Source organism: Nyctibius grandis, chromosome 7 (assembly GCF_013368605.1).
Source record: "Nyctibius grandis isolate bNycGra1 chromosome 7, bNycGra1.pri, whole genome shotgun sequence".
Taxonomy (NCBI): Eukaryota; Metazoa; Chordata; class Aves; order Nyctibiiformes; family Nyctibiidae; genus Nyctibius; species Nyctibius grandis.
Window position 1 is genome coordinate 57,837,086 of NC_090664.1, and position 27,009 is coordinate 57,864,094.

General features: G+C 44.6%; 3 protein-coding genes across 6 annotated transcripts in view; 1 reads left to right on the forward strand and 2 right to left on the reverse strand.

Moving 5' to 3' along the window:
* The window catches only part of SNAP47 (synaptosome associated protein 47), a 35,231-nt gene extending 18,811 nt beyond the window's left edge, over positions 1 to 16,420 (reverse strand). Inside the window, exons 1-2 of the mRNA XM_068404930.1 lie at positions 16,364 to 16,420; positions 5,722 to 6,277 (exon numbers count right to left, since the gene is read on the reverse strand). Of these exons, the coding sequence (XP_068261031.1) occupies positions 5,722 to 6,218 (497 nt within the window). The 5' untranslated portion in view covers positions 6,219 to 6,277; positions 16,364 to 16,420. The remainder of the gene's footprint in view (positions 1 to 5,721; positions 6,278 to 16,363) is intronic.
* Positions 16,421 to 16,526: 106 nt separating this feature from the next.
* JMJD4 (jumonji domain containing 4) lies at positions 16,527 to 25,678 on the forward strand. Its single transcript, XM_068404936.1, has 7 exons — positions 16,527 to 16,593; positions 17,193 to 17,797; positions 18,411 to 18,576; positions 19,885 to 20,010; positions 20,679 to 20,946; positions 22,315 to 22,461; positions 23,342 to 25,678. The coding sequence occupies exons 2-7, from the start codon at positions 17,533 to 17,535 to the stop codon at positions 23,651 to 23,653; spliced, it is 1,284 nt and encodes a 427-aa protein (XP_068261037.1). The 5' UTR covers positions 16,527 to 16,593; positions 17,193 to 17,532; the 3' UTR covers positions 23,654 to 25,678.
* The window catches only part of ALS2CL (ALS2 C-terminal like), a 52,546-nt gene continuing 51,086 nt past the window's right edge, over positions 25,550 to 27,009 (reverse strand). For all 4 annotated transcript variants that reach the window (XM_068404933.1, XM_068404935.1, XM_068404934.1 and 1 more), the window contains exon 26: positions 25,550 to 26,779. In XM_068404933.1, the coding sequence (XP_068261034.1) occupies positions 26,708 to 26,779 (72 nt within the window). In that variant the 3' untranslated portion in view covers positions 25,550 to 26,707. The remainder of the gene's footprint in view (positions 26,780 to 27,009) is intronic.

Consider the following 27,009-nt stretch of genomic DNA (forward strand, 5'->3'; position numbering starts at 1 on the left):
ATCGAGTCCAACCATCGCCCTGACACCACCATGGCAACTAGACCGTGGCACTAAGTGCCATGTCCAGGCTTTTTTTAAACACATCCAGAGCTAACATTCTTCAGCTAACACTGCCTTTCACCTCAATGTTTCCACACTTGGCCATCACCACCCCTACCTTTTCCTACTCCTTTACACCTCAGCCCTATAGTCTTTTGCTTTGCCCCCGCTCCCAAATTCCCATTGCCAGTTAAAACACTAAGAGTGCAAGGTTGAGGCTGAAAAGCCCAGCAGAGACTGTCCACTGGCCTCCAGCGTCTGCCTCACCATCAGTGTTGGTGTAGCTCCTGAAGGAGACAGGCTTCCTTGCTGGCAAACTGGAAGAATCAATGATATGGAGGACACAATCTTTCTGTTGTTATTTTCTGTCAGCATAGGCCATTCCCTTTTCTGGGGTCCTCTCCTAAGAAAGGATCATGATCACAGATCTCTTTGGGTCTAAGCCTCATCAGTATTCTTTCCACACAAAAAAAAATGGGAACGAGAGGAAAGGTGGTGGTTTTGGTTTCATTTTCCACATGCTGCCTTGGGGGTTGGAACTAGATGATCTTTAAGGTCCCTTCCAACCCAAACCATTCTCTGATGATGATTCTATGTCAGCATCCCTCTCCAGGTCTAGACAGGAGAGGCAGAGCCACACTCAGCACCTATGATGCTCCTTTTCTCCCACTCTCCTCTCATCCCCTGCCCATCACCCAAACCCATCCTGTTAGCAGAGGATCCTGTATTTCAGGAATGCTCAGCCTCAGTGGCTGAAAGAAATTTTGGGGCCAACTACATCTCCCCAGACAGTCAACAGCAACTTCATATCCCCTCCACCTCCCAACTGTGCAACCAGCCACCTCCTCTTTCACTCACCAGCAGCCTCTGGTACCCACCTCGCATCTGAGCCAAAATGGCTCGTCCCCAGTTGCAGGTGGGCATAGGAAGAGGCAAGTCAACCGTCTGGGATGCATCCACTGCTCCAACAACCCTACCCAGTCCCCACTGGAAAACAGCAGCGAGCTGGCTGGAAGCATCCCACAAACCAAACCAGCCTGCAGGCCACCAGCCTGGTCAGGATGTTTTAAATGGAGATTTCTCAGCCCACCCATCAGTCACGGAGCAGAACAGGGAAGCCACCTCTGGAGGCACAAATGGATTCTCAAATCAACTAACGGGAGGGAAGAGATTCTGTTTAAATCAAACAACAAAAAAAAAGGCTCTAAGGAAGCTCAACCCAGCTCAGAATTGTGTTCCCCCCGACCCCATAAATACCTTAAAGACTATCTAGTGATTAGGCTTGTGCCACTGGCGTGGCAGTTGTTGTAGATGCTTCTAATGAAGCCAGACCACATGTAATAAAAGTTTTAATGAAACACTGTGATCTTACTGATGCTGCAAAAGACTATTTACTGACTTAATCCTAGAGCTGCAAGCCTTATCAGACCAAAATACAAAGTACTACTGCTTCACTGCTATTTTGGAGAGCCAGCTGGATTTAATTTGGTTTTAAGTCTATTCTAGAAAGGTACTGCCTGATTAAAATGTGCACCACAGCAGCGCTGCTCTCAAGATCCTTTTTGTAATGATTTATTTTCCATGAGAGAATCAGAGTGTGTCTACAGAAGACTTTGTAATTTTCAAATCCTGTTTAATTTGGCTGCAGACAAAGTCTAATCTGAAAGAGGAAGCCCTAACTGAACACCACTCTGTTTACCAGCCATCACAGTTCTGCAACGGCTTCAATACAGACCTACTTAAAGAAATTCATCTGCTAGGAAAGGCAGAAAAAGTCATACTGGGAGTCAACCACTGAATTCATGGATAGCAGGGGCAGAATGAATTGTTCCAAGAATCTACTCCCAGCTAAAGCATGAATATCAGATATTTATGTAGATAGCATGCAAGATGAGTAATGGGTCTGGGGCTCTTCGCTGCCCTCCAAAAATGCTGCGACGCTCCTTAAAAAAATATGGAGGGGGGAAAAAAATAGAGCAAAGGAGATATAACAGAAAGTTCTACAATAACAGAATTTGAAATGGCACAGTACCATAGATTTAGGGCTGAATTCTGAAACTATGAGGTTCATCTTAAGTTCACCACAGAGAAGGTGGACTGAAAAAGCCCTAGGCTCTGCTAGCACGCACTAACTTCCAAAGTAAAAGCCACGTTCTAACCTACCTGCTCTTCACACAGAATCACACAGAATCAACCAGGTTGGAAGAGCCCTCTGGGATCATCGAGTCCAACCGTTGCCCTGACACCACCCTGTCAACTAGACCAGGGCACACCATGTCCAGTCTTTTCTTAAACCCCTCCAGAGATGGTGACTCCACCACCTCCCTGGGCAGCCCCTTCCAATGGCTAATGACCCTTGCTCAGAAGAAATGCTTCCTAATGTCCAACCTGAACCTCCCCTGACGCAGCTTGAGGCTGTGTCCTCTTGTCCTATCACTAGTTGCCTGGGAGAAGAGGCCAACTCCCACTCCTCTACAACCTCCCTTCAGGTAGTTGTAGACTGCACTAAGGTCACCTCTGAGCCTCCTCTTCTCCAGGCTAAACACTCCCAGCTCCCTCAGCCGTTCCTCGCAGGTCAGACCCTCCAGACCCTTCACCAGCTTGGTCGCCCTCCTCTGGACTCGCTCCAACACCTCAACATCTTTCTTGAAGCGCGGGGCCCAGAACTGGACAACGCACTAACTTCCAAATTAAAAGCCACGTTTTAACCTACCTGCTCTAACTAAAGAGAAACAAATTATCTGATCTCACTTCTACATGAACGCAAAGCACATTTTCTCTCGTGTTCGTGTATGAAAGAGTTACAAGGTACTTCAGGGCAATGTCAGCTTATGCCTGTGTCTTAACCGATGAAAAGTCATTAAATTCCTGCTGCAATACAGGTTCACTTCATCACGTTGACCGTGAGAAAAGCATGTGCATTCACTGACTGAAAAGCATCTGCAATGTGACAAGTCTAAACCTCCGTTTACATTGTAGTAACTTATCCTGGAGAGCTTTGAGCCTTAATTTTTATCACTTTATCCCTTCACCCCTCTCCTCCCCTCTTTCCCCAGGGACTGACACCCTGGCTGGGCGATGTCTGATTTACAGTCAAGACTTTCCTGCTGCACAGCCCTGACAAAGGCTCCAGCCAACTTCTCTGGCCTTCCATGGAGGAGTCACCCCTGTATCAACAAACTATACAACTGGTCCTTATATACAAATGAAAATTTGCAACCAGAGTACCTTGTCCTCTAATAGTAATATATTAAAAAGGAACCAGTGAATCTGGCTTTCTGTTTATTTTTGCTCTTTGAACATCTGCTAGCACGTCAGACTCAGCTCTGCTTATCTGCACACAGGTCCACTGAAAGCAGCTGTATATACCCAGGCATACACAAGAACAGAACTAATAATCCAAAAAAGTCCACACGTACAGGCAAGATAAAGTTAATCAAAGTTTTAAACATATGAAAGTAGATAAAGGGGCCTGGTTCTTTTTATGAAAGATACCAGTGTCGCTCATATAACCTTGAACCAGCAGACACTAAAGTTTGTTACCAAAATTTCCCTCTGAACAAAATTTGCTACACATTCAAAATAGTCCTGCGTGATATTATCCATGTAGTTACTTCTCATTAAGTTTCTAAAGAAAGCAAGAGCCTTAATTAGCATATTTATCTATGTTAATAGTCTGAATTACCTATATGTAACAATCAAATGAGCTTCATCATGGTTTTCCCCATTTTCTACACTGGTTGGGGACATGAAGATAGATGTCATCCATTCAAGAGATTTGGGGCAGGAACGGGGGGGGAAGCAGCTTTCTGAAAAAAAATCACCACACACACAAACTATGCTAGAAAACTAAGTGGTAGAACTCCTCAAAAAGCACAGTGCAATTAAAACATAGTTTCCCTTATGACTTCTGGGCTGTGTTTTAGTCTACGAGCAAGCTGGCCAAGCTCTTCATACTGTAGATAAAACAGAATCTCAGCTAACATTTGGTCACTGCCTTCCTTTATTTTTCCATTTTTAAATCAAAGCCTCTAGCTCTTCAGATTCATAAGGACAAATAATACCTCCCAGTGCATTTTAACCCAAAACAAAACTCTCTTCCAAAAACAATGAGCAGGTATTTATTTTCCTACTTTTTGTTTATTGCTACAGAACTTTAAAAGCTATTGCTGAAGCTTTCAGTTATCTTGGCTTTTCATTAAAGGGTATGGAGAGTATCACCAGAATCGTTGTGAAATCAACACTTTCTTCTAGATATGATATCCGTCCAAAAACAGATGCTTCTTCCAAAAACAACTAGTTTGAACTTTATTGCGTTTGTTTCTTCATGCAGGTGTCAGAGCTTCCACAAAGACACTCAGAGCTACGTATCTTCAAACATTATAATACTACTCTTAACCTTACTGTCTATTTTGGACTGCTATCGAATCCAACTCACAGCATACAAAATAACATAGAATAATTCACTTTGAATGTTAATCATTACATAATGAAGTCATAATGTTCTGATTAAGACACCAACCATTTACTATTCATATTGAGTTCTGCAACAGCTAAAGTTAAGCAACATCTCAAATGTGCTCCAAATCTCTTATCTCAGTTGTCTAAAGGCAGCACTTGGTGGCTAATTTTTTTGAATTCACTGGCTTAAGTGCCTGATTGAAATGACCACAAGTAGTCTGGTACCATCTCTCCAGTTCTGGCACCACCACACTCTGCAGACAAAGCTCAGCAGTTCAGTGTTGCTCAACACTGCTCATTTTTTCCTCAAAATGTATTTATTCCACCTAGCCCTAGAGGCAGGGAGTATTCCATTTAAGATTAAAAGCAGCAGTTTTGTAGCACAAAGCTTGTTTCTACAGCCATTTCCATAACTACATCCACACCACAGACCCAATCCTCACTGCTGTGTGTAGGTGGGGAATAAGTTCTTGTAGAGGAAAGGACAAATATAAAGTCCTCAACTACACACACTTTGTATGCAAAAAGCAGCCTCAAGAGCTGACTTTCATGAACAGAGAAATGAGTACAATCTACTTGAACTAAAGATTAATTGGCAGTTGTCTCCTGATAACTCTAGAAAGCTGTCTCCAAGTCAGCAGCCCACCTGCCATATTCAACATTTCCTTTGAAAAGAACCAGAAAAGCAGAACCGTGGTTGTGTTTGCTGTGGAACAGCAAAACAGGATGGTCCAGGACTGGCAAAATTAACCAAACCCAACTTCCAGTATTTTTCATTTATCTATACTCTAGGACATCTAATAAAAATGTGAATGCCATACTTTGTCCTTCAGTGGGGACATTAATTTGCATTTCTTACCCCTAACTAGTTGACTATTCTCTCAGAACTTACAGGTTGTTATTTTGGAGGTCTCTACCATTTCTGCCAGTTGTGGTTGAAACTCATAAGGGCTTGAAAAGTTATTTGAAGGACAGAGGACAGGTTATACACAAGCAACTTCACCAGGGTGAAAAACTACTGCACAGAAGGGAGGACAGAAATACAGAGACATCTTATAACAAGAACTAGATCCACAAGAGACCATTATGCGCTTAAACTTTCAGTGGAAGTCAACAGTTGAGTTTCCTAAAGCCCTCTGTGGATCTGCCCCACAAATTTCAGGTGTAAACAACACAACCCCACAACCACTGCTCAGCTCAGAGGATGCTACAGAACCGTACCTGTCTGCTACATCCATATCCCCTTCGATCTTGTTGAGTCCTCTCATGATGTTATCGAACTGCTCACCCTGGTAATGCAGCACTTTTGCCGTGTCCTCCAGCCGTTTCTGCGATCCAGTCAATAACCCGGTGAGTTCTTTTCCCTTTGTTGACCGTAAACTTGCTGCTTCTGCTCCTGCACCTTGGCTTGACAGCAACTGCTCCCTCCAGAAGTGCTCAAGGATGTTGAATACCACATTTCTGTTGGGTTGCAGAGAACTGAACCAGTGCTTGGTGTTCTTCTCTAAGATGGTAAGGGAGCTGAAGATTAAATTTGAAGATTCCTTCTTGATCTCACTGATAGCAGAAAGATGGAAGTTGACCAACAGCTCCCCAGTCTTGTCAGCTGTAAATTTGATGGCAACAGGAGTCAGTGAGAGTCTGCCAGAGACCCATTGTTTGCCAGTGTCCAAGTAGTAAGAACAAGGCCAGCTATGGATACGTATATCTTCGTTCATCAGCTTGCCGTTCAGATCCTCTTCTACAAGAGCAACGCTCTCAAAGCCAGAAGGAGAAACTAGAATAAAAGAAGAAAAAAAATGCAAGAATCCTTAGCAACGTATAAAAGCTGATGTTACACTCATAAGTAATCAATCCCATCCACAGCTGGCTTCCAGTACTTTCACTGTAACCTCTCAGGTGGGCACCCAAGACATAGTTGGAAACAGGTACAGATGGGTTACAAAATTTGGTAACCATTCCTAACCATCCAAATATTTCCTTCCAAAAGGCTCACCCTTTCTGAGGAGGACTATCAATATTATTGCCCACTCCAGAACAGCACTGCTTCCCATTTTTACAATGTTCTGGTCACATTCCAGCACGTGATTTACAACAGCACAAACTTCAAATGACTATTGCATTAATGCCCTGGATATTTAATACCTGCTGTGCTGTTTTGGACAGGGGAGATGCTTTATAATTAGATTAGTCTATATCACAGAATCACTGAATGTCAGGGATTGGAAGGGACCTCGAAAGATCATCTAGTCCAACCCCCTGCCGGAGCAGGATTGCCTAGATCATGTCACACAGGAACGCATCCAGGTGGGTTTTGAATGTCTCCAGAGAAGGAGACTCCACAACCTCTCTGGGCAGCCTGTGCCAGTGTTCAGTTACCCTCACCGTAAAGAAGTTTTTTCTCATATTTAAGTGGAACCTCCTGTGTTCCAGCTTGCACCCATTGCCCCTTGTCCTGTCAAGGGATGTCACTGAGAAGAGCCTGGCTCCATCCTCATGACACTTGCCCTTTACATATTTATAAACATTAATGAGGTCACCCCTCAGTCTCCTCTTCTCCAAGCTAAAGAGACCCAGCTCCCTCAGCCTCTCCTCATAAGGGAGATGTTCCACCCCCTTAATCACCTTCGTGGCTCTGCGCTGGGCTCTCTCTAGCAGTTCCCTGTCCTTCTTGAACTGAGGGGCCCAGAACTGGACACAATATTCCAGATGCGGCCTCACCAGGGCAGAGTAGAGGGGGAGGAGAACCTCTCTTGACCTGCTAACCACACCCCTTCTAATACACCCCAGGAGGCTACTAGCCTTCTTGGCCACAAGGGCACACCGCTGGCTCATGGTCATCCTGTTGTCCACTAGGACCCCCAGGTCCCTTTCCCCTACGCTGGTCTCCAACAGCTCTGTCCCCAACTTGTACTAGTACATGGGGTTGTTCTTGCCCAGATGCAGGACTCTACACTTGCCCTTGTTATATTTCATTAAATTTCTCCCCGCCCAACTCTCCAGCCTGTCCAGGTCTCTCTGAATGGCTGCGCAGCCTTCCGGCGCGTCAGCCACTCCTCCCAGTTTTGTGTCATCAGCGAACTTGCTGACAGTGCACCCTATTCCCTCATCCAAGTCATTAATGAATATATTAAATAGCACTGGTCCCAGTACCGACCCTTGAGGGACTCCACTAGACACAGGCCTCCAACTGGACTCTGTCCCATTGACCACCACTCTCTGGCTTCTTTCCTTCAGCCAGTTCACAATCCACCTCACTACCCGATCATCCAGACCACACTTCCCCAGTTTAGCTGCGAGGATGCTGTGGGAGACCGTGTCAAAAGCTTTACTAAAATCAAGATAGACCACATCCACAGCTTTACCATCATCTATCCACCGGGTTATGTCCTCATAAAAGGCTATCAAGTTGGTATATGTTCCCATGATTATGTTCATATTTTTGGGTGGAGGGGAACCTACCAAAAAACAGAATCATGAAATCTTTTAATAACTTTTCTGAGTCTTTCACATACCCCTTTTTACTGGAAAGTGATCATGTAAAAAATTTTCCATTCCTCATCATCAGAAGCAGCTTCCCATAGACCAACAGGCACTGAAGAAAATCCAGAATATACCAAAACATAAGCCCATCAATATATATCTACAATAATCACAATAAATAACTGGTCCTTCCACTCAGATATCTCAACATCCAGGTATGTTAAGAACAAACCCAGGTCTATCCAATGCGTTCAACAGTACAGGTGAATCACCTGCAAAATCACCACTGACCAGAACTCACAATCACTTAAGAGCAGAAACACCCAGCCACAAATGGATAAATATTCCTCAGAAATCGTCACCATCTCAGATCATCACTCTTCATCTCAGGAGAGACCTGTAAAAATACCAACCTTATAAAACTGAAGTGGATACTAGAACTTCTGGTAGAACAATACAGCCAAAATAAACCCCCCTAAATCTGTAGTATTTGTTCTGTGAAATACTCATTGTTGCTTAGTTATTACCAAAGATATTTGGAAACTGGAGTTTGGGAAGAACTGGAAACAACTTACAGAATCACAGAATCAATCAGGTTGGAAGAGCCCTCTGGGATCATCGAGTCCAACCGTTGAGTCCAACCGTTGCCCTGACACCACCATGGCAACTAGACCAGGGCACTAAGTGCCATGGCCAGGCTTTTCTTAAACCCCTCCAGAGATGGTGACTCCACCACCTCCCTGGGCAGCCCCTTCCAATGGCTAATGACCCTTGCTGAGAAGAAAACTTAGCAGCACTGCTGGGAAAACCTTGACTGACTCAAGTGGAAGTTAAGATGCCATAGTGGTATTGGAAGAGGTGCTGCTGGCCTGGCATGCAGAGCAACTCCGCACACGTAACAGCAGAGCAAGCAACAGCAGAACCAGCAGGGGCTTAAAAGAGCCACCAGAACTGCCTCTGCTCACTCAGCATGAAGGGACACAATGTTCAGGGCAACGGTGATTTCATTGCACCTCTGTGACAGGCCATGTTCTCCTGGGAGCCTGTGATACTATTTGATGACATAATATCAATCCCACAAGACTTGCTCACCGGTATCTGGAATCCCAGTAAGAAAACACGGAGCTGTCACACGCCTCAGGCCTGACTTGCTTACATCAAAACAACCTCAAATTAGGAATGGTAAATTAAATGAAACATATCTGGAGTGGCATTTCTCCACGCTTCCAAAGAGGCTTCTTGTACCCAAGGGTCAGATTGTTCCTGTAGCATCTCCTTCATAATGCTACAGTTTTCAGCCTGAACGCTGAAGACCAATTATGTTCCACAACTAGTTTGTGAACACCCATTATGTAATGCTGATTTAATTACTCATATATTCATTATCTTCTCAAAGCCTTTGATGTACCATAGCACAATTTACAGATTAGCACCATAACATTATCTCAAGGTGTTCTGCTACTTGTATGGCGCAATAAGTGAAAAGAGCTCCACCACAAAATCCCCAGTTAATTTCATACTGACACTAATTACACCTTTTTACTTCAGTACAATCCGTTCTCCTTAAGGAAATGTCTAGGAATCCTAATGCAAATAAAAAATCTAATAGTTCTTTTTCAGATAGAACTGTTGTGAATTCCTATAGCACACACTAAAAAATTTCCCAGTGCCTTCAGACTGCTGCATCATTAATATCCCTCTCTGAGTACAGTTCCAATGACTTCTTTTATCAAATATTTTCAAAACTTCAGTATTACTGAGATAAGGACTACTCACGGTATGTCATATTAATCATAATAGCCAACAAAACAATGACAAGTTCTAGGAAATATTATTTCTTTCTCAATCATTCGCTACATAATTTCATCATTTGGAGACAGAGCTAAAAGCTCTGGCCTCACTTCCTCTAGAACAAGAAGGTAGTTCCTCCTGTACAGCAAGGTTAGATCAGACACACCTGATGGAGAGAATTTTTTTTTCCAGCCTGACTGAGCTTTGTGAGTAGACAATTATTATAATTTCTATTTAAAGGTTCACAGAATCAGAATCACAGAATCAATGAGGTTGGAAGAGCCCTCTGGGATCACCGAGTCCAACCATTGCCCTGACACCACCATGGCAACTAGACCAGGGCACTAAGTGCCATGTCCAGGCTTTTCTTAAACCCCTCCAGAGATGGTGACTCCACCACCTCCCTGGGCAGCCCCTTCCAATGGCTAATGACCCTTGCTGAGAAGAAATGCTTCCTAATGTCCAACCTGAACCTCCCCTGGCAAAGCTTGAGGCTGTGTCCTCTTGTCCTAGCGCTGGTTGCCTGGGAGAAGAGGCCAACTTCCACTTCACTACAACCTCCCTTCAGGTAGTTGTAGACTGCACTAAGGTCACCTCTGAGCCTCCTCTTCTCCAGGCTAAACACCCCCAGCTCCCTCAGCCGTTCCTCGCAGGTCAGACCCTCCAGACCCTTCCCCAGCTTGGTCGCCCTCCTCTGCACTCGCTCCAACACCTCAACATCTCTCTTGAAGTGCGGGGCCCAGAACTGGACACAGGATTCAAGGTGCGGCCTCACCAGTGCCGAGTACAGAGGGACGATCACTTCCCTAGACCGGCTGGCTACACTAGTCCTGATAGAGGCCAGGATGCCGTTGGCCTTCTTGGCCACCTGGGCACACTGCTGGCTCATGTTTAGCTGGCTGTCCATCAGGTTATTTTCGTTCTGTCACACACAAAGAAGCAGAGAACAGAAAAATACTTTTTAACAATCAAAGGCGACTGCAAAGGAACAAACATCAGGAGTGGGGTTTCGAAACAGCCATAAGCAGAACAGGGGCTTTTACAGGATACTTTAAGTGGAAAATGTTTCTAAGATGGATACACAGTTATGTGCTAATAATGGTATAATTTTTGTTACTGTAACTGACAACTATGTCAGTTTAAATAACACCATAAATTACATTAGTGCTGAAATCAATCTGAAAAAAAAAGTGCTGAAAGTAAATCATGTTATAATGATGTTACTAATCAAGAGTTACAAATTACAAATCCAAATTAAGTTTAACTGTTTGACACTGCCTAGGTTTGAAGTAAATACAATAACGAACAGATGATAAACAAACATCTTCTATTACACCGTCAGGCTCCTCGTAGCCTAAATATATTGCAGAGGCAAATGAAATTTGCTGAAAGAGCTTGGCTTGCATCAGACCCAGGGGGAAAAAACAATTAAAATTAATCAGCAGCCTCCCAATTTACCAAAACCATTCAGGAAAGCAGTAGATCCCAGCTCATACGAAGTACCTGACATCGCCTTCCCCACCCTGTGCAAGTCCTTGCTACTGACACCAGTTTCTGAAGGTCTCATCAATATCAGTACGCTGCTCACAAGAAGCTGTTGCCCTCAGATGTTATTTACAAATAATGTATATAAAATAATGATGAAACAAACACACAGAAAGATTATACGCCTTGCAGAAGATCACGAGGGAAACCTGGAACCAAATGCAGGTTTCTCAATGCTCGCTGCTGGGACAGGCACCACAGAACATAATGTAACCTGAAAAACAACTCCTAGACCTTGCTAACAGCAACAGCCACCTTCAACCAGGCACAAGGGAGCCAAGAAGGTGTAAACAAGCAAACGACTCAAAGTTTTGTAAAATCTCAGCCCTTTGCACATACTAATAGCTCCACAAACTCTATACAACCACCATTAGCTCCCCATCAAGACAGCATTTTTCTCACAAGCCTGCTCTCCACCATTAAGGCTGTGAAAATATTAACATCTGATGGAGTCTCACAACTACACCCTAAAAAACATCTCCCTAAGCCACACCTCAAAGCTCCTTACCTCTTTCTGTAGATGCAGAACTCTCAGGCAGCCTTTTGGGGGCTGCTGCCTTTACAGAACTGTCCATCCGTAGGTAGAGTTTTTCTCCTGAGTATTTCTTTCTCTTCAGAGTCCAAAAGAGCAGGTAAAAAAACCTGAAGCTAATGCACAAATCCTATTATGCCCCTTACCTCAAGGAAAAATATTTAAAGAACAGAGAATGTATATTTAACCCTGGATCTAGGAGTAAAACAAGTCCTCTCAGTCCAGGAGAAGAAATGAAGCAGTCACTTGACCTGTGTATATATACGTGTACGTGCCTTGGGTCGTGTGACTTTTGACTCACCTGAGAGCTTAAAGGCTTTGCCTGATAGTCAGCTCCTTTCTGTGCCTGAGGCCAGAATTTCCAGACAAAAACCTATTTGGTAATTAAATCCATTCATTGTTCCAGCACATTTTTCCCCAATATAATGATGTTTTAATTACCAGCAGATCTGCATGACTTTTTTTTTCTTTCTCTCTGCTTTCCCCGAGAAGAAATTTTAACCTTGCAGAAATATAGATGTACGTAAGGATAACCAAGATTGATTGTATCCAACGAGGAAAACGGTCATCAATGGCATAGAACACAGCTACTATTTATGAACATTCAACAGCACACTATAATTTAACACAAGTCTTCAAGGAGTCACAGAATCAACCAGGTTGGAAGAGCCCTCTGGGATCATCGAGTCCAACCGTTGCCCTGACACCACCATGGCAACTAGACCAGGGCACCAAGTGCCATGTCCAGGCTTTTCTTACACACCTCCAGAGATGGTGACTCCACCACCTCCCTGGGCAGCCCCTTCCAATGGCCAATGACCCTTGCTGAGAAGAAATGCTTCCTAATGTCCAACCTGACCCTCTCCTGGTGAAGCTTGAGGCTGTGTCCTCTTGTCCTATCGCTGGTTGCCTGGGAGAAGAGGCCGACTCCCACTTCACTACAACCTCCCTTCAGGTAGTTGTAGACTGCACTAAGGTCACCTCTGAGCCTCCTCTTCTCCAGGCTAAACAACCCCAGCTCCCTCAGCCGTTCCTCGGAGGTCAGACCCTCCAGACCCTTCCCCAGCTTGGTCGCCCTCCTCTGGACTCGCTCCAACACCTCAACATCTTTCTTGAAGTGTCAGATCAAAACACATGAGAAATTTCACCAGTGTTAAACAAATAAAAGAAGGAATGGTCACAACTCTTCAAAGTTAGCTGGAAAAAGGCATTAAATATGTACTTCACCTACAACACTGTTGTATAATGTCGGCGTTAACCTGTCATTACTATTTCTGCGCTGCTAAGAAGCCTCGTTACCCTATTACTTTTGTAACTCTACTCTCCATTAATTAATATTAAAGAAACTTCTCGGTCTCATCTACTGGCAGCACTTTGCCTTTTACAAACCAGGACCTTGCCTCTGCTTCTCTCTTGTCCAGCACCTACATGGAGGACACCTCATCATACTTGAGCTGTGCAACGAAAAATAATGTTAAACATACCAACTTCATCTCTGATGTAAACAGTGAGCTCACTGCTGAACACCAAAGAGCTCAGCTACTGTCCTTCAAAATGGAGATTTTTTTCCCCCAAATTTTATAAAGTTTTGACAATCATATTTCAGAAACAGTGAGCTACAGGCCTTCTGCCACTTACATGCTGGTTTAGTATGAGGAACTATTACTCAAAATCCAGGATCTCTCCCTCCTCCTCCTCCCATCACTTTATTTTGACTCCACCACCTGAAGTTCAGCCTTAAGTCACTTTCCATTCTATTCCTCCTAAAACATGACTAAAATCATATAACATGACATGGAATACTCATGGGTTTGTAAATACACTGAAAAAAGCCTCACCTGCAATAAAACATAACATTGCAGTGTTGCCACCCAGAAAAGAAAAACAAACAACAACAAATCCCAACAAACAGATGTAAATCCTTTAGAATACCACTCAAAGGACTAGGTTGGTGGAAAAAAATCAAACAAATGGCTTTAAATTACTTGTAAATACAGTCAAGAATTGGTTTATAAACTTGACAGGGTTACAGGCCTTAAACCACTTCCCTACATGCAGTGGAAGAGAAAATCTAAATGATTTCATGATAAATTCCTTTGTATTTTTTAAAGAAATACATACGTTTGCCTACACATTTGCCTACAGACCAGATGACACATGCCGTCTCTCCCAATCTGGGCTCCCCACCATCAACACGTCATCCACATCCTGTACATCACCTCTTTTTTTAGCAACCAGTTTGTCTTTTTGACACATCTGCCCCCTGAACCGAGTACAGCACCATACACAGCTACACACGGCAGCACAAAGCAAGAACTGGGATTAGAAGCAGGGATATGGATTATATTTCCGGCAGCATCATCATATAAATTCTTTAGCTAACACATAACTTCATGGCTGCTTCTATAAAAAGGAGGTGACTCACCTGCTCTTGTGAAGTGCTCTGAGATCACTCAATGAGATGTAAGCATTACTAATTACCCCAGGTGCACCGACATGCTACAGACACTGGGAGAAGCTGCTGCCAGCTCAGGAGCAGAGCTCACGTCCCTTTGCAATGTCTCTGCCTCGGAGCCTCCAAACCTTAGTCACAGATTCTTCTCACCTGCCCTCAATAATTGTCTGCAGAGCATTTCTGCACACATTTCTGATGTGTTGCTGTTTGTTTCCTTTTTCTCCTCCTTCACAGCTGAAGTTTCCATAGGGCCATTATCTTTGGTGGTTTATTCCCAAAGCTACCCCGTGGCTAATGATAAATTTAACGCTCCTGTAAGCCCAACAGCCCTCACAATAAAAATGTTTCTAAGGCCTCTCAAGTGGCTCTCCACTCTTAACTAAAGGCCTAAGATGCAGTTTCACCAGGTTTCCAACTCTACAATTCTCCAAATGATGCTACAAGACACAAAGTACTCAGGTGTGACTCTCCAAGAGGTGTAGCAGGCAAAGACACACAGTACCTGTCTACTACGGCACACAGAGAAATTCATCTCCCCTTGTCTCAAAAGATCAATAGACCCCCTCTAAAGAACGGCTTTAGACTGAGGGGCTTCTCCACATCAACATGTTTCCATCGTTCCATGGAAAAAACATCTTGATCCCACTCCATTTCTGATACAAAAGGACTTTATAGAAGACCAAAGTCCCACCAACCGCTCCCAAATACATTTGACTGCCTCATTCCCATCCTTTCACCCACACCAGCCCCTACAGCATCCAGGTTAAACCTCGTCACCTTTCCTTTCAATCTTGACCCTGTCTCAGCTTCTCCAATCCAAAAAACAGACACATCTACACTTCCCAAACCTTGCTCCCCTGCCCTCCCACAGTGCCCTACCCCATCTCAGGGGTGAAGCCTCCTCTGTCCCCCTTCTTTCCTCCCACAACTTGCTCCCTTCTCCTTCCCCAATGCCATCCCCAAGACTCACTATTTCCTTACGCCAAGCTAGAACTCCCCCTCCTGAAAAACATTTCCATCCCTCTCTCTCCCTTTTTCCCAGTGCAAACACAATCTTCCTCCTACTCACCCCAAACACAGTCACCTGCTACGTCAGATCTTAGAATCATAGAATGGTTTGGGTTGGAAGGGACCTTAAAGCCCATCCAGTTCCAACCCCCCTGCCACAGGCAGGGACACCTTCTACCAGACCAGGCTGCTCAAAGGCTCATCCAATCTGGCCTTAAACACTGCCAGGGAGGGGGCAGCCACAACTTCTCTGGGCAAATCTTGCCGCAGTCCCCATCCTTCTCCCAATACCAGAAGAGACCCCATTCTTTCCTTAGTCCTACTAAGGAAAGCCGTAGGTCAGTCACCCAAAATCTTCTTCTCTCCCTCACTGCTAGGCCAGGCTCCACTGCAATCCTCATCTCTCCCTCTGCCACAGCTCTAGGGCAAACTGATCTCTAGAGCTCTCTGATCTCTCCTCCCTGGTATCCAACGATAGGACACACGGGAATAGTTCAAAACTGCGCCAGGGGAGGTTTAGACTGAACATTAGAAAGCATTTTTTTACCGAGAGGGTGGTCAAACACTGGAACAGGCTTCCTAGAGACATGGTCGATACCCCAAGCCTCTCAGTGGTTAAGAGGCATTTGGGAAATGCCCTTAATAACATACTTTAATTTGGTGAGCCCTGAATTGGTCAGGCAGTTGGACTAGATGATCATTGTACGTCCCTTCCAACTGAAACAGTCTATTCTATTCTATCCAAACCCCCACACCCTCCCCGAGGCCAGACCCACGTGCCCTTCATGTCTATCCTTCCCCCATCCATAAGCCAGACATCCCAATCCCCGTCCCCATAACTCCCCCCCACTCTAAGCCAGACCCCCCACCGCCATTCCTCCCCCTAGGCCAACCCCCAACCTCTCCATCTTCATCCTCCTCGCAGGATCAGGTCAAACCACCCTCCCTACCCCGACACTACCGACCTCCACCTTTCCCCCCAACCCCGGCTGGGCCCCCCTCGACCCCCATATCCCCCCGCCCCGCTCCAGGCCCGGCCCCACACCCACCTCCCTCACGGCAGCGCAGCTCGGCCCCAGCCCCCGCATCGACTCTCTGCGCCTGCGCCCGCCGCCCGCTGCGATTGGCTGAGCCGCGCGCCGGTGCTCTCCCCTTCTCACCCCTCCCGGGCCCCGCCCGCCGAGCGCCGGGGTTCCGGGAGCGGCCGCGGGAGTCCGTCCCCTCCGCCGCTGCCGCTGTTCGCCCCGGGCTCCTGCTCCGCGGGGGAGGGTGGGAGGGGGTGAGTATCCGTCCCCCGCTGTCCTCTCCTCTCCCGTGGGCCGCGGATGCGCGGACGGACCGAGAGCCCAATGTGGGGACGGCGTGTGCGACGCCCTGTGGTGTCCGGGTCTCCCCCTGGAGCTCCGTGAGGGGGGAGCTGCCTCATGGCGGCCCCTTTCCACCCCTGAGCGCCTTGGTCTCCCCTCCATCCCCGGTGTCTCCCCTCCATCCCCGGTGTCTCCCCTCTCCTGAACCCCATCCCTGTAGGATATGTGGCCTCATTTGCCCTCGGGCCTCCTCCCGCCCTCTCCGCCCTCTCCGTGCTCAGTCTCACCCCCACCTTCCCAGACACCTCCCTTTTAGTCACCATTATTTACCTTTTTTTTTGTTTGTTTTTTTAACCTATAATTGTTGCCTGGCCTGAAGAGAAAGGTCTGGGGAGGGCGAGGGGTGACAGAGCTTATATGTTAACTCTTTAACAAAGGGGTGAGCCCCAGTGCAGTCGCTGGGCTGCAGCAGTTTCCCAGGGCCCCAAATATTTAGGGGGTTTCCTCCACCCCTGTGATTAATTCATTTAGTACGGATATCCCACTGAAATTAATGTTTCTGCTGTTTTAGGAGAGAACCAGCCTTTGCTGGTTGTCCTCAGAGAGCGTGGTCACCCTGGCAAGAAGGTGTCGAGGGAAGAGCAGCATCTTCACCATCAGCAGGGTGCCTGTTGTCAGATACCCACCGGTATTAAACTTTATAAACTATGGAAGATCCTAATTAGCCCAACGTGGTGGGATGCTCCTGCGCATCTTCTGAGTTTACCTCTGGCTGTTTATATTTTCCTGTGAGTTTTCATGGATTTAGAGACTCAAGTGACATTTTAAAGCAGGTTTTTTTTGCCGTAGCATAACCGGATAGCAGCTGGTCAACGCTGTCTTGGCCAAGCCAGGAAGAGTATCCAGCCTGCATGGACAGGGCAACATTCGCCTGTTCCACTGCCTTTTTTCGTGACTACAACAGTTCATCTCAGGGTGCATTCTGCCTCCCCGAAGGACACGTTGACTTTATTGAAAAAGTAGAATCATTCACTTACTCAGACTTTTTCCGGGATTATTTGATTCCCAACCACCCCTGTATTTTCTCAGCTAAATTCACAGAAGACTGGGGCAGCAGGAGAAACTGGGTTACTTGGGATGGAAAGCCTGACTTTGATCATCTGCTGCAGAAGTTTGGTAAGTCATGGCATTTTTATACCTAATTAAAATGTGTATGCTAAATGACACAGCTTTTTTTAATCTAGAGAATAGAACTGCTAGACGAAACCAAGCAGTTTTCCAGACTTTGTTCTAAGTTATTATGTTCATTTTCTATACTCACACTTTTATGTTTTGCAGATTCCAGTCTCGAGTTTATTCCCACAATGAAATAAAATTAAAAGTGTTGTAAATTTAACCATACCAATTTATATTCCCACTTAATGTTAACCAGAGGAGCAGCCTGACACTTTCCCCAGGCAAGGGGAAGGTATTCTGTAGTTACAGTGAAATATCTCTTCAGGCTGTAAAATAATAGTATATTTAATAGGAATCAATACCCCACTCCTAATGTAGTTTAAGAGGAAAATTCAAGTTGCATTAAATAAATAGCTTCTGGTCTGAATCATGTTTGCCTAGAATGATGGTGTTGGGAGTGAGAGCTGGACTAGGGATTGTTGCTTTATGTGTTTGTGCTGTCCTTAGCATTATAGGGCCCAGACAGTAGATGCTGCTGCAGTGGATAAGGTTGAGTTCAGTTTCAGCATCAGTTTTTCTGTCTGCACATGGGCTCAAAGAGTTTATGTTTCAGGAGAGGCTGTAGTACCTGTTGCCAACTGTGATGTCAAGGAGTACAATTCTAACCCGAAGGAGCAGCTCCCCTTCAAGGAGTATATAAAGTACTGGAAAGAGTACATTAAAAATGACTACCGTTCGTCCCGAGGGTGCCTTTATCTAAAGGACTGGCACCTGAGCAGGTAAGAGAGCGCTGTGGAAAACCCTGCATAATGTGTACAGCAGAGAGCTGCCACGGAGCCTTAATGCTCACCTTCTAATGCCTGAGCATTTGAATGCTGGCAGTGCTGTTTCTTAGCACCTGCCCACCAAAATCTCAGTCTTATTCTGCACAGTTCCTGGCATCCTTCACACGGCAAGATCCTTAAACAAGTCATCATTTCCTGAAGAGGCTGACATTCTTGAACACTTTCCTTTTCATCTATTTTTTAAATGACTGTATGTTATCCCTGTGGAAACCGTGTGGCTGGAACACTTGGCTGTTGTTTGACTGCTACAGTGCAAACCTTCTACTTAAACAGAAGGAGGACTTCTCTAATTATGTTTAACCCAGTGAGCACGTGTGAATTATAATCCTTTATTCTCCATTATCTTTTCTGTTAACCTTCCCGGTCATTCAAGTTCTCTCCACCCTGTTCTGGCTTTCCTTCTCCTTCAGCCTGCTGCTTGCAGGGTGGATGCCTTGCCCATTCCCCATGTCTGTGTAGGACTTTTGTGTCTTTTCACTCAAATATCTTCTTCCTTAAATGTATCCTGCTCTTAAACCAACTTTCTTGTGATCACCTCATTTTTGAGTGTGCCAGTGACTTCCAATAGAGGAAGTTTGTCAGTCTCTGCCTCCCTGTTTTTCTGCTTTCCCAGATGCTGGTGCTGTGGCTTGCTACAGAAAGTCTGCACGTGCAGCCTAGGATGGGAAAGGGGCAGCATATCCTGCGGGAGGAGGCCACACGCTTGTCAAAATTCCACAGCCTGGCTTCCCTCCTAACCCTCACACCCCCAGCCTGTCATCCTGTTGGACAACCAGTCTTGCAGGTGTCTCATCTAAAGAGAATGTGTTTATTAGGAACTGTCTTTGCCAAAATTAGGAGTCTCCCAAATAGCAGTTAACCTTCACAGCTTTCTTGGGAGACAGAAAAGCACTGTTATGTGCATTTTACATACAACTCAGAGTTATCAATGATATAAAAGAGGTGGCAGCTAAGTATTAATGGCCTGCTAGAGACCTGATTGGTCTCTGTATCTGAGTTTTGGGGACTGAAGTAGAAGGAGCAATGCTGCGTTTTGGAGGAGGTGGTGGAGTCACCATCTCTGGAGGGGTTTAAGAAAAGCCTGGACATGGCACTTAGTGCCCTGGTCTAGTTGCCATGGTGGTGTCAGGGCAACGGTTGGACTCGATGATCCCTGAGGTCTCTTCCAACCTGGTTGATTCTGTGTGATTCTGTGATTCTGTTTTTCTGAGACCGATTTCCAACACATATTATCTTTTTAAGAGCTTTCCCTGAGCAAGATGTTTATACAACCCCTGTGTATTTCTCATCCGACTGGCTGAATGAATACTGGGATGCTATCGCTGTGGACGATTACCGGTTTGTCTACATGGGACCTAAAGGTTCATGGTAAGGCAGTGTGGTTTCTGTCCTTCTTACATACTCATTGCTAAGATTTAGTGTTACAGGGGATTATCACATTGTACTTCAGGATAGCATCATGCTGCAGAGGCAGTGTGTGGCCGTACAGTGTAGTGTTGTACCTGAACCCGGCCAGTCTTGTGTCTCAAGCTGTTCATTTGGTTCTGGATGTGAGCTGTCCTTATGCAGTCAGCGAAAGTGCTTTTGCACTTCAAAAATCCCTGACAACAAAAGTTGTCAGCTAGCTTATATAAGATTTTTAAGCAGAAACTCCCTGGGGATCATCAGCCACTTGTGATTTGCAACAGGACCCTCGGAAGGGCACTAATGAGTTGGTCAAATATTTTACAGGTGAAAGATTAAGTCCAGCATTGATGATAAAGTTGCATTTACAATATTCTCGTCATTTCACATCACAGAATCTCCTGCTCTTGAGGTATTTGTGGGACAGATTCAAAACTAACTGATGGAGAAACACAGAGGATATAAAATACTGCAATACTGTGCAGATATAGTGGCCTTTTAATACTTAAAGCAGTCAAAAAAAGAGGATGACAGTTTGGGATCAGGTTTGCATAGTAAAGGTTGATTTCTGTGTGTATCATCTGGCAGCTTTTAGGCGTTGTGTTTACTTAAACCTCTGATTTGCCCCACAGGACTCCATTCCATGCTGATGTCTTCCGTTCCTATAGCTGGTCAGCCAACATATGTGGGAGAAAGAAATGGCTGTTGTACCCTGCAGGACAGGAGGAGTACCTGAAGGACCGCCATGGCAACTTGCCCTTCGACGTGACTGCACCTAGTCTGCAGGACAGGAGTGTTTACCCTCGCTACAACCAAAGTCAACCCCCTGTTGAAATTGTGCAGGAAGCAGGGGAGATAGTCTTCGTCCCCAGTGGATGGCATCACCAAGTTTACAATCTGGTAAGATAACTGATACCAGCCTTTTCATAACATAGAGAGAGAATCAGGCAGCAGGCTTGCATCAGATCAAGCTTTTATCGCCACAGCATGTTGTGGATGCTGGATGTGGATGTGTAACTGGGCTGCAAAAAGTTTAGAGAGGTTCATGGAGGAAAGGTCTATCAGTGGCTGCTCAAGATGATGGCTAAAAGCAAGCCTAAACTCATAAGCTTTTTGGGACATTGACCACTAGAACTTAGGAGAGTGTACAATTGAAGAAGCTGAGCCAGCAGTGTGCCCAGGTGGCCAAGAAGGCCAGTGGCATCCTGGCCTCTGTTAGGAATAGTGTAGCCAGCCGGTCTGGGGAAGGGATCGTCCCTCTGTACTCGGCACTGGTGAGGCCGCACCTTGAATCCTGTGTCCAGTTCTGGGCCCTGCACTTCAAGAGAGATGTTGAGGTGTTGGAGCGAGTGCAGAGGAGGGCGACCAAGCTGGTGAAGGGTCTGGAGGGTCTGACCTATGAGGAACAGCCGAGGGAGCTGGGGGTGTTTAGCCTGGAGAAGAGGAGGCTCAGAGGTGACCTTAGTGCAGTCTACAACTACCTGAAGGGAGGTTGTAGTGAAGTGGGAGTCAGCCTCTTCTCCCAGGCAACCAGCGCTAGGACAAGAGGACACAGCCTCAAGCTTGGCCAGGGGAGGTTCAGGTTGGACATTAGGAAGCATTTCTTCTCAGCAAGGGTCATTAGCCATTGGAAGGGGCTGCCCAGGGAGGTGGTGGAGTCACCATCTCTGGATGTGTTTAAGAAAAGCCTGGACATGGCACTTAGTGCCCTGGTCTAGTTGCCATGGTGGTGTCAGGGCAACAGTTGGACTCGATGATCCCAGAGGTCTCTTCCAACCTGGTTGATTCTGTGATTCTGTGACGCTGTCTGCACCCTCTTTTCTTATGCTTTTCCTCATTAGATACTACTAGTCACTGAGAAATAGGAAGCTAGGTGAGATGGACTTATGGTGAGGCTGCTAGTCTTGGTTTCTAACTGTAAATTGTAATTTAATAATGGAAAAAGCTATACAGATCGGTCTTCATGATTACAAACCAAAATTAACAACCTTGTTCCTTTCTCCCCACCACCTTCTCCCACCTTTGTGCCCTTAAAAGGTGTGCTCAGATAGAGGAACTAGAGACATTTGCCAGTTTAGAGAGTGAAACAACATTTGATTGTTGAGGGACATTAGAAAGAGACAGCCTTTCAGCACAGTGGTAGGTGCCAAAGAAGTATTTCCCTTGCTGAGGAATATGATGTTACATTTTGAAGCATTGGTGTTGCTACAGCTGCTTTCTCACACTTTCCTCTGAAGAGCCTGGTAACCATATAAATTATTTCTTCAGGAGGACACCATTTCCATTAACCACAACTGGGTGAATGGCTGCAATGTGGCTATCATGTGGTGCTTCCTGCAGGATGAATTAGCAGCTGTCCAGCGGGAAATCAACGAATGGAAGGACCCAATAGATGACTGGCATCTACAATGCCAGGTATAACAACATGGTGCTGGCTGCCTGACTCTCTAGTAGAGGATCATATATTTCCAGGGTGCATTGCTTCATTTTATGAGTTCTAAGACACACAAGTCCTTAACCTCATACCTGAAATTAGTACATGTTTCCTACAGAAGTAGGAACTGGTGACAACTTCATTTGGATGGTGACATCCATCATTGGATGGAGTCACCATCTCTGGATGTGTTTAAGAAAAGACTGGACATGGCACTTAGTGCCATGATCTAGTTGACAGGGTGGTGTCAGGGCAACGGTTGGACTCGATGATCCCAGAGGTCTCTTCCAACCTGGTTGATTCTCTGTGATTCTGTGTATGTACGTTCCCCTTTATAAAATATTAGTGCTTTTTCATGTAAACAGAAGAACTGACAAGACAGACCCCACACAGAAGAACAGGTTTGAAGACCATTCATGACAAAACAGTCAATCTGAAACGAGCAAAATTAAGGTGAAGGTGGTAGCAGGTTTCTGTGCCTGCAAAGTGGTGCTTTCAGAACACGTAACTATATTGAGCAGCGTGGTATCTCGTATGCTCCCAAAATCTTAAGCATGAAACAAATGTAAAGTTTATTTCTGGAGGCTGTTACTGCTGCTAGGTTGATATCTTTCAAAAATAGTTTAAAAAAAACACAGCCATTTAGTATTTAGAAGAAGCAGACTGTTGCTTTTGGGGCTTGTGGCATTTCAAGTAAGTTTAAGAATTTTAGTGCCATTGGGGAATCACAAAAAATATGATTGAACATGGTTACTTATGATTCCAGATAGTTATGAGGTTGATACAAAAACATATTTTAATTCTTACTGTAAATAAGAGAGTTGTTTCCATTTCAATGCTGTGATTTTTTTTATCCCCTAGTTGATCATGAAGTCTTGCACGGGTATAGACTACAAGGAGTTCTACAACTTCCTCAAAGTTATTGCAGAGAACAGGATTTCTGTCTTGGAAAACGGCCTCGATGATGAAGCTTCGGCAAAGAACACTCCAAAAGCTGCCATCTCCACCTTGGGCATGCTCCATGCAGTGTTTGATTTAAAGAGGACTGTGAAGGTGTTAACATCATTGAGTGCTAATGAAGATTTCAAGAAACTAGACCTGACGTCACTTTCTCCACCTCCGGAGGCATTACTCCACCACTTGAAAGCAGCAATAGATACAGCACTACTCTAACTTCCTATTTATTCAGTTCTTTGTAAAATGTACCTTTTGCAAAATGGGTGTTTGTAGAAGACTGACTCCTCCCTGTTTAATAGCTGTGCAGTTTAAGTACAAAGAGCCTCAATATAGTGTGGGAGAGAGAGTACATTCATAAGAAGACTGAATACTTTTTAAATTGACAGCATTTGAGTATCTAGTGTAATTAGACAGGGAAAAAATCTCAGATGATAAAGGAAAAACCCAAATCAGCCTTTCTTTTTTTTCTTTAACTATTAGAGGACCCCAGTTAGCTTCCCTTGAAGCCTGAGCTGACTCAACAGCTGTAGCCTGGATGTGGAAGAGCTGACTACTATTTTCCTGTACAGTGGCATCTCTCTAAAGCTGCAAGTCTCAGTTAGAGTCAGCCTTCATACTGCTGCAGGATTAAATTTAACATACCAGGAAGCTGGAGTCTTGACAGCAAATCTGCCACTAATAATTTCAGCATGTGATCCACCCAGACTCAAAAGGAGGAACTTGAATGTACTCTCTCATTTCTACACACTATTTCAAGGCACAGTATTTTATCAAGCAGAGATGTGATTAATCAGGGAAACTAGCAAGTAGCCTCCTATATTATCTCCTCAAAAAGCCATGCTGTTAACACACCAAACAGCACTACTGCATGGTTACATAGCACAATTTGCAACCTGAATGCTACCCTTGGTCTAAAAGAGTATTTCCAGTGAAGTATCCCTCTTGCTTTTACTGGTTGGTGAGAAAGCCTAGAAGCACAAATGGCTGCACACTGTTACCTTAGTTGCCCCTTTAGGGCTCACTTGAATTATAGCTCAAGAACTTCCTCGATTTTCAACCAGATGACCAATAAGAGCAACTAATAACCATAGGTTTAGAAAGTGCAATAGTAGAAATCTTCAGTAGGCTGAAAAACCTCCTTGTTTTCTAGATAGTCCTGTGGAGTTTGTACGTGCATGCATTTTGCATGTCCTGTTTTCTAGTAGAGGTTCTGCATTTTGAGTAGGAAGTGGTACCTGAAATTAAAATCAATTCTGAGAGCATGGAGACTTTTTTTTAACAGCTGTGATTACATCTCAGTGATTCAACCTTCTGGCAGGGTGTTTCTTTAGACTGGAAAACTGCCAGTTTTAAGCAACTCTGAAATTAAAAGTTCACAGTTACTGATGGCTGTTTACATTCTCAAAGACAGGCAGCTGGAGCTTTCTTCCTTATATGAATAAGGTGAGGTTTCATAGAGGTGAACAACAATGGTTTAAAGCTGACAATCAATCAGTGTAGTGGTAGGAAAGCATGTTTTTGGTCTTGGATTCCCCAGTCACACTGGTGTAACTGGTATTGGCACCAACCACTTTAAACACTGCAATTTTATAAAGGGTTTGCTTAGATGAACAGTACTTTTCAATTTCATGGTCCATGAAGCTGGAATTGCTTGGCTTTGCTGCCTCAAAACAGCAAAAACACAAGTCTAGCTTTTACACTGAGAACCCAGTATCTCAACATACCCAGGACCAGTTTAGACACTGTACTGTCCAGACATCCTCATTTGGATGGATGGCATGAGTTTACTGTGATGCAAAAATTCAGGCAGCAGGGAAGAGGCATCATTTCTACAGACAATGGAGTAAAAAAAAAATAGTAGTTTAATTTCAGGAAATTATCTTAAAGCTTAAGCCATGTTCTTACTGATTCAGCTGGGAGCAGAAGCACAAAAATTAGTTTGATTGATTCATTACATTAGGAAACTAATTTGTAGTTCAAATTCTCCCTTCCCATGAATGATCAAGGCAGTGAGGGAGCCACATATATTCTGAAGTTAAAGAAAATAAACTCTCAAATGTCTAAAGACAGCAACAATATTGGAATAAGAATTATGTGAGCCTGGAATCTCTCTTAAAAATTAGACAGTTTTATTTAAATACAAGTTACTGTAAAATATACATTAGGATACTCTCATACCAATATATTAACTATTGTAATCAGTGTACTATTTATTAAAGCATAATACTTGTGATAAACAGCAGGAAACAGTCTGTAGAGTTTTGTTTTGTTTTCCTGAAGTCACAGACCTGGACAATTTAAAGTCAAACAGTAAAAAAAAAAAACAACCAGTTTAAAATCTAGTTCAAAAGAGCTTTTGCTCTAAGTATGCAACTCAGACATCAGTATTTTTGTCTGTTGGGAACAGGGTGGCAAATATCCGTTTGCCTTTTATAAAGGCAGCATAAAACCCAGCCCAATTCTAATCCGATTTGTACCCCACTGGCATCAGTGGTGGTCTGTCAGCACAAAGCTGTGCACCGAGAAAAACCAGTGGGTTTGCAGCTCTCTCAGTGCAGAAAGCCAGGTGGGTTTATGTTTTGTCCTGCCAAGATTTGAGATTTCTCACCCCAGGACAACGTATGTCCTTTCTATCAGGCACACAGGAATTACAAAGCAGCACTGGCATGTTCAAGGTGCGAGTGTGATATCCCTGAGATTTAACAGGAGCCTGCAGAGTATAAATATACACTTGTAAGTATCCTAAAACAAGGGAGTTAGTCACTAGCAGCTTTACAACACAATGGAAAGGTACTGAGGTTGGCATAGGTAGGAAGAAGAATGGAAAACCCTTCCTCTTAGGGATAAAGGAAAAGCCATCTCACTCCAGGACCAGGTTGTTCAGGAGCACGATGGTGGCCTCGCCTGTCCATGCCACGTTTCTGCCAACCAGTCCCACCAAAACAGTTCTTCTGGTTTCATTTGACCGCTTTCTATACAATAACCTCTTCTTTATGTCAGTTCACCGGTGCAAAACAAACACAGAGAGAACAGTTCAACGAGGTTTCAAGGCAGATTTGCAGGAAAGTGAAATAAAACTACAAGGCGAAAGAAACCTTGGCCACTTTCCGCAAAGAGGTTCCCAAACACAAGTTGACCCTCATCTGATAAATAACCGTTCTTCCCTTTTTCAAGGCAGCCAGAACAGCAGCGACTTGATTGCTTCTTCATCCAACAGTGTTTGGTCAAGAAAGTGTGAGAGGGAGGAGGTTCTCTTCGTGTCCCTCGGGCTCAGGAGCTCTGAGTCACGTGGCAGTTCTCTCTTTGGTGGAGTCTCATCCTCTGGATGTGTTCGTAGCATGACTGGGCAAGGAAGAGAGCAACCCATTAAGGAGAAGTTTGGGAACTTTGGGCCAAAATGCGGTCTCTTGCATACAAAGTGAAGCCCTGCTTCCCCAAAAGATTAAATCCACACATTATAAATTAAAGAAAAGCATATTCTCTCGACTAGAAGGAAAATAACCAGTGCTAGGCATATAAACAGCCCTCTAAAATTATATGAGAGTATGACACATCGGTGTCTCTACTACTCA

Coding starts and splice junctions, on each gene's coding strand:
- JMJD4 (XM_068404936.1), top strand. CDS start 17,533: ATGGACAGGGCAACATTCGCCTGTTCCACTGCCTTTTTTCGTGACTAC. Junction 20,011..20,678: donor ATGGGACCTAAAGGTTCATG/GTAAGGCAGTGT, acceptor TTTGCCCCACAG/GACTCCATTCCATGCTGATG. Junction 22,462..23,341: donor ACTGGCATCTACAATGCCAG/GTATAACAACAT, acceptor TTTATCCCCTAG/TTGATCATGAAGTCTTGCAC.